The sequence below is a fragment of the Belonocnema kinseyi genome, chromosome 3 (assembly GCF_010883055.1).
Source record: "Belonocnema kinseyi isolate 2016_QV_RU_SX_M_011 chromosome 3, B_treatae_v1, whole genome shotgun sequence".
Lineage (NCBI taxonomy): Eukaryota > Metazoa > Arthropoda > Insecta > Hymenoptera > Cynipidae > Belonocnema > Belonocnema kinseyi.
In genome coordinates this window covers 138,094,611-138,102,076 of record NC_046659.1, presented here as the reverse complement: position 1 = coordinate 138,102,076, position 7,466 = coordinate 138,094,611, and the positions used below count along the sequence as shown (strand labels likewise).

Here is a 7,466-nt window from a genome sequence, read left to right as displayed (position 1 = left end):
ACAGAATACGTAAAGAAAGTGTGTAATTTATTATAAAATTAAAATGTTTAAATCCCAAAACCTTTTTTTTCCTTTAATTAAAGAATTACTGTTTTTACCGGTAATTGCTGGCATGAGCAGCGCCCATCAGTAATGATAACTGACAGGTATCAGTATATAGAGCGGCGAATATGTTTAATCTTTCTCACTCGTCGTGTACGAGGTTCATCTAGAAAATGAAAATCTGTATCAGCATTGTCCTATTAATGATCAAGATTTTTTTATATTTTGATGGTAAGTTTATCCAAAATACTACAATTATTGTGCAAAATATAAAATATACCAAATAAAAAATTGAAAAAATTAATCTAAAGTTCGAAATACGTAATTTCTGAGTTCTCCTTTATTGCCATATGTTATAATAAATCTGCTTTGATCTGGCATTTACCGAATCTTAAATTTTTTCATTTCTGAGTGTTAAGATTTGTTGAATTATCTTCAAAACCTGCTTTTTTAAAAATTATACCATAAGAATGGTTTTATTTAAAACAATATATTTAAAAGTTAACATCATTCGCGATTTCGATTGCTCAATCTCAGAAAGTGTCGACGTATGTTAAATGAAGCTTAGTCACAGATAACGTAGAATAAACAGAGCTCGAGCAACCTGAATTCAAATAACACTTTCCATGTTCATATAACATTATCTCTGCTGAATCTGGAAATATTTCTGAATTTAATGGTTTTTAATGACCAAATTTTGTTTGATGTTCTTCTTCAATATTTCGTTATTCCGTTGCTATTGATTCTGCATTTGGAAATGAATTTACCCAATAAAAATGGATGAATTGATAAATACTAAATAGCCATTTAAACGTTTAATTTTTCTCTTTTATTGCATCTTTCCATGTTCCTTCAGATTACCCAAACTTAGTTAACCCTAAATTTTTGGTATCCTATTTTTAATTCCTTCAAAGGAAAAAATGATAGTTCGCAGATAATAGCTTAAAAATCAAATCAACGAAATAAAAAATATGTTATTGTTTACGGGAGATCAGGCGATACGTATTTATGCGATTTGTGAAAAACTAAATTTTTACGAAACTATGCTTATTTGACATTTTTCCTTCGTTTTTCACAAAAAAAATCGTTTTACTTGAAATGAAATTACTTATATTCTACTTAAGTTATTTAAGATTTATTTGCACTTCCTGATAGAGAATATCACCTTTTTTGAAAATCTGAGAGAATATTCAGAAAGCGCTTAAAAACAACCAAAGTAGGGCAGTTTCACTAAAAATATTTAAGTATTTGGAAAAGAATACACACAGATATATTTCGTTAATTGTTTGTTACGCTTGTTAAATCTTAATAAATATATATTTTGATTTTTATTCAGGCTAAATGGACACAACTGCCGTTCAGCATTCAAACTTATTCTTTTAGTTTTATCAATTATTGTGAAACTGAATTTTCATAGTTACATTAAACTATCACAGAATTATAGGAAACATTAATAAAGATATTTTTGAATTCTAATTGTTTATTTATATATACAATTTAAAACAAATTTTGAAAAAATAAAAAAATATAGACAACACTTGCAATAAGGAATGAACTCCATCTTTTACATTGTTTAATAATATTCTTCATATGTATCGGTTTATGTAAAACATTCTATAAGTTTGATGCGGGCGAAACCATTTTTGCATAACTTTGTAAACACAAATTTTCTCAAATCAAAAAAATACGAATTGAAATAATTCGGTATTTTGATTTGAGAAGCAGCGAACTCTGTGATTAGTTTTAATTATTTACATTTTTCTATTTTACTTAATAATCCATTTTCTTTGGTTTTTCAAATACAGTTTATTTCTTATAATTTACGTCCTCAATATATATATATTTTTCTTTTTTCCATTCCATTGTTTCCTTCTCCGAATCTTTATTCAGCCTTCTTATTTAATCTTATCTAATCAAATTATTATATCAATACCATATTTACTGTAGGTTCATAATTTTAGAAAAAATCGTTTAGAAACTTAAAATAAATAGTTATTAAATAATGAAAAAATAGGCTGCAAATTTTTTGATTAGGTATTTGAAAAATTACTGTAGTCTATCCCACAATTAGTTTGCATCACAAAGTTAAATATTGATTCATCATACCGAAAAATGAAAGAATACTTTAAATCGCTGAAGTTAAAGTCCAATAATTCGTCATAAATAATATCACATATTTTAGATTTTACCAAAAACATTATAATAAAAGGGATTAATTTTTTCACCGAAAGAAATGTTTACTTACAAAACCTAAAAATTAATTTTTTACCAAACAGTTGCATTTATAATAAGTTGTTGAACATTTAAGCAAAATAACTGTGTTTTCAATGAATGAGTAGCTGCTCAAACCTAAGACTTAGGTTTTTAAACTGAGGAGACACATTTCTTAGAACACAATTGAATTTTCTACAAAAAAGGTGAGTTTTAGGTTATGTTGTTCTTATGTATACCCTCTATGATGCGTGTAATCTTTAGCCTGATTTTAATCTCATGTTCGTTGATATGTTGGCTCATCGCTCTCCCGGTTTTTCCAATATAGACTTTGCCACAAGAACAAGGGATTTTATATACTCCTGAATCACGCACGGGTGTTTTTTGTCTTTAGGATTATTTTTGTATATTTTTTTAGAGTCCAATTTTTGCAGGTAGTTTAAATATGGTTTGGATGTTCTGTTAGTTAAGAATTCTTCCTATTTGTTCTGTGATACCTTGGATGCAGGGTAGAATGGTGGTCATTTTCTTAACTCTTTCTTTCGTAGGTTGTATTGTCTTGTTTTTTTTAGTGTATTTTCTTATGGCTTTATCAATTTGTTTATTTGTGTAATCGTTCCGTATGTGAATTTGTTTAAAGCTTTGTAATTCCTTTTGTAAGTTATCTTTATCTATTATGGAGACAGATCTATATACAAGGGAGTTGATGACCAGATTTTTTGTAAACTAATAGTCTACGAAAGGCAATTTTCCGTTTTGTTATATTTCCATGGTGAACTGGATATTAGGATATAATTGATCGATAAAATTGAAACACTTATTTAGTTCATCTCGTCCATGTGGCCAGATGGCAAAAGTGCCATCGACGTAAGGGAATAAAAATTTATGTTTAAGCTTGACTTGATTAAAGACTTTAGTTTCCAGATGTTCCATAAAGACATTGGCTATTACAGGTGAGATTAGGGATCCCATTGCTGCCTCTCAGGTTTGTTTATAAAAGTGGTTATTGAACAAGAAGTAAGTATGATTAAGACAGTGTTCTATCAAAGGTACGAGCTCGGAAGAAAAGTTTGTAAAAGATTTAATAATAACAATTGTATCAAAGATTGGTACTTTCGTGGGATTAGTAGGTAACTGTTTAGATATTGTTTGGCTGTCAAGTTTAGAGTCTTTGAGAAGGGTTTTTGTTTTGCTGACTCTTGTTTTTGTAGGGTCATTATTATTGTTGTTTTCTTTGTCTGCGGGTAATATTATAATATCTTTATTTCGATTGAGTTTTTCAATTGCGTTTTTTTCTGATTTTGTTAAGTTTGAGGAAGGAACCTGAGCTTGGCGTAAAATGTTGGCCGTCCTACGTCGAATGTCATTCGATTTTTTGGGTGAAGAAGTATATATTGTAGAGACTAAATTGGTGATTATTTCTTCTTTTGGAATTTTCGAAGGAGCTTCTGCAAAATTATGTTCTTCAGATAAGGCAGAAATAATTTCATTGTGGAAAGGATGGTCAGAGATGTTTTTTGCTGTATGTTTAAGTTGTGTTTGCTTGACTGAAAGTAATTTGTCAAATTTTATTTTTTGTTTTGATTGAAAAGCTCTTTAATACGTTGGGATTATCAAAATATATGCGGTCTGAAGTAGACCAAATGTCAAATTTGAGCGCTATTGATAGGAAAAGTTGAAGTTTTAATCGTTTTTTGAAGGAACTATTCAAAAGAAATTGGGTATGTTGTATTTTTTCTTTCAAGAGACGCAAATTTGTATTTTTCAGAATTGATTTAAATTTAGATGTTCACAAATGCGCCCCTGAAAGAAAACAAATACTTCGTGCATAATTTGAATGAACTGATTTAAAATTAAAAAAGTGACAGTCATTCAAGAAAATAAATCAGACATAAATACTTTAATCACTTTATGTCAGAAACATGGAAAGCCTTGTAATATTTTTTGATTGAACATAAATCATAAAACAATAAAACGAAAGCATTAGGATCTTCCTTTATTGAAATAATTTTAATATAAATGTATGATTTTCCATCTAGTCTGATTGACACGTTAAGCGTTTTCTGCTATTGAAGATTCTTAACTTGATCGATATTGTTGAGATTTTCTGCCTTCGTGGTTTGGAGGGTTGATTTCCTGTCGGTAAGGTACCATCTCTGGAGATATAGCAGATTCATTTAAACATTATTGTTTTAATCATGTTGTTCCATCTAGCGGTTCTGGGGTAGACCAGCTGGTATTACTGGATCGCTTTTCATGTAGTTTTTGACAAAAAGTTGTGGGTTAGATTAAAAGAATAAATTGTTCCCAAATTTACGAGGGCTTTAAACTCTTATAATTTCATAATGATGAAAAAAGTAAAAATATAAAAAATAGGGAGGGGATCTGCATTTGGAACGTCCTTTAAAGGGGAGGGGGGTCCGGAAATCGGAAAAAATATTACAAGCAGGGGGGGGGCGTCTAAAATTCCGCAAAATTTTATGGACGTCTTTTATGGATGGCCCTTTATGAAGAAATCATTCACAATTTCAATTACTTCTTCTATCAATAATGTTCAGAAACATTCAGAAAGTCAAGTAGTTTATCAAGAAAAGTACGCTTGATTAGTTCAAAGATTACAAAATTTTGAAGGCTTATTCTTTGCCTTGCGATTATTATTTCCAACATAAAAAGATAAATGGGCATAGATGCTGCCTCAGATGCGAAAACTTCGTTTTAATTCAAATTGAGCCTTTGTTGAGTGAATTTAGATTTTGACTTCTGCAGTTATAATAGCGCAGATTGATATTTTGAGTAGGGATTAGACAAGCAATGTAAGCCTTACTCATTCTTAGGACAAACCCAATGGCGATCATTATTTTTAAGTTTTTAGAAATCATTAAACCTTACTGAATTATATACAAATTAAAAATGTTTCAAATTAATTAGACTTTTTATCAAAGCCGCGACAAGTGACCGAACCGCAATTTGCAAAATTTGAGACTTGCAGGAGTCGACAAATGCTTTATGCCAAAATTAATTTATATAAAAGAATTGCAGAAAAAGAAAATCCACGATTAATTAATGTAAGAAATGAGAAATGAACTGTGGAAAAAAAGTTCAAACAATCGGAAGGTTGCTCCAAACCAGGAACTGTCCGCTCGCTAAGCAATGGGGTACCGGCGAATAAAGAAACAAGACCTTCCCTTTGTTACTAGATGGGATGCCGTTGAGAAAAATCAACATTTGTAAAAATATTAAATAATATTATTTTAATGGGCTGCATTACCTTCATTATATTATTTTGAGCAAATCAAAAAAAGGTAGGAAAAAATTGGGTAATATTTGCAATTTCAGTTGATGCTGAATCATTTGACTTACTTACTCATTCTGTTTAGTTTTCGTTAGTGCACAAAGAAGACTAGATCAGAGAATTCTTCCGTTAGCTCTGCATACAATTTTGGTATGGCCTTGACCTGGAGCGTGTGATGCCATGTGACCGTAAAACTTTGATCACAGCAAGCACTCTTTACGAGATTTTTTTGACAATCTGTCCAAACCCAAACCCTTAGTGACGGCTTATCATACTTCTGACTGTCTCGTACGATCTACTTAAAGTTCCCACGCTAGTTCACAGCCCTTTCACGTCTGCAGATTCTTCGTTGCTTTAAAAAACTTTAAATTTATAGATACTGATTTTTTACCGTGATCGTTTATAAATTTGTAACAAATTACAGGCCTGAGTTGAAAGTTTTTAAGTACTTTATATTCAGATTAATATTCTCCATGTTTAAGAATAACAAATGTTCGTTTTTTCACAGAAATAAATGCTTCGGGATTTGAGGGAGCAAGTTCGTCGTCCCAACGAGCTCGAGAAGACCCTCTTCTTTTGGTACAAAGGGATCCTGTAGACGGCCCACGACATAAATCTGTTTACATAATGGGGCAAGAGGTTCAATTGTGGTTAGATCGTTCTAGAAAACACGTTTTGAAAGCTTGGTATTCGCCGAACTGTTATATTCCCCAATCTGACTATTACATAACACATGATTTTTTAATCCGAGTTTTTATAGTAGATGGTGTAAAATTGGTGGCATATATATCTAAAGATAATAGACTTATAGGAGTCCGAGCACCGCAACTACTATGTAAATAATTGTTCAATATGATTTTTCTACATGTAGAATCAAAGATTGAGCATTTTTCAATTTTTTCTCAGGGTTATTATAAACAATAACCTTCAGAATCATTTATTCACTCTATCGACATTGAATACTCTGTGTATAAACCTATGAGAGGTTTACCATTTGTTTTTTTAAGTTTTCTAAAAAATTTTAAGCACCAAAATGAAAAATAATTGGTTGTTCCCTTTTCCGATAGTATTTTATATCCTTTAATTTAAAATGTTTTTGCATTCTGAATTAGGAAACTCAAAAAGTTTTAACTTTGATATTTTTCCATAAAAAACCATAGAAAAAAGCAGCTTCTAAAAGAATTTGTAACTCAAGTGCCTTTGACCTTTTGTTCCTTATGTATTGCTGAATTTCTTTAAGGAATCTCATAATTATTTTATTATTTAAAGAACGTTTCATGTAAAATATGAAATTGTCAAGCGCTGTTTTTTTCAAATCTTGAATTTTTAAAGATTAGAAAATTAAATCTATCGAATTTTCAGTATTTAAATTTTTAAATGTTCATTATTTAATTTTGAGATTGATTTCTGCTTTTTTTAAACGTACAAATCTTACTTTTCTTTTTAAGGTGGGCCACAATACCGACTAGAACCTACACCATCATTATTCTATATTATTTATTCTCGTTCTGTCTTTAAGTTAACGTTTAATACTGAAACAGAGCAGCTCACAAGTATAAGCCGCATGCCTCAAAATAATTATAATTTTTGGGAAGACAATGAACATGTGACAGTAGCTGGAATACGTTTTACAGTGTACAGAGGATTTTACCACCAAATTACGGGTGCTGAGCTTGGATTTCAGAAATTGCATGGAAACTCATCTACAATCAATGTATTGAGCAAACATGTAAGAAATGAACCTTGAAATTGAAAATTGAAAATTTTCCTCATGTATATTCCTAAATGAATATGAATGTAATAAAACTAAAATTTCTCCTATAATGATCTATTATGTTGTTTTAGAGCGAAAGTAATGTTTACGGATGTACTCAATTTTACTTACCCACTCTTCTAGGTACATTTTGGTTAGAATACGATG

At 30.3% G+C, this 7,466-nt stretch overlaps 1 protein-coding gene across 1 annotated transcript; it reads left to right on the top strand.

Moving 5' to 3' along the window:
• The first annotated feature begins 202 nt into the window (after nucleotides 1-202).
• On the top strand, nucleotides 203-6,388 carry LOC117170039. Its single transcript, XM_033356558.1, has 2 exons — nucleotides 203-273; nucleotides 6,054-6,388. The coding sequence occupies exons 1-2, from the start codon at nucleotides 216-218 to the stop codon at nucleotides 6,386-6,388; spliced, it is 393 nt and encodes a 130-aa protein (XP_033212449.1). The 5' UTR covers nucleotides 203-215.
• Nucleotides 6,389-7,466: the final 1,078 nt, after the last annotated feature.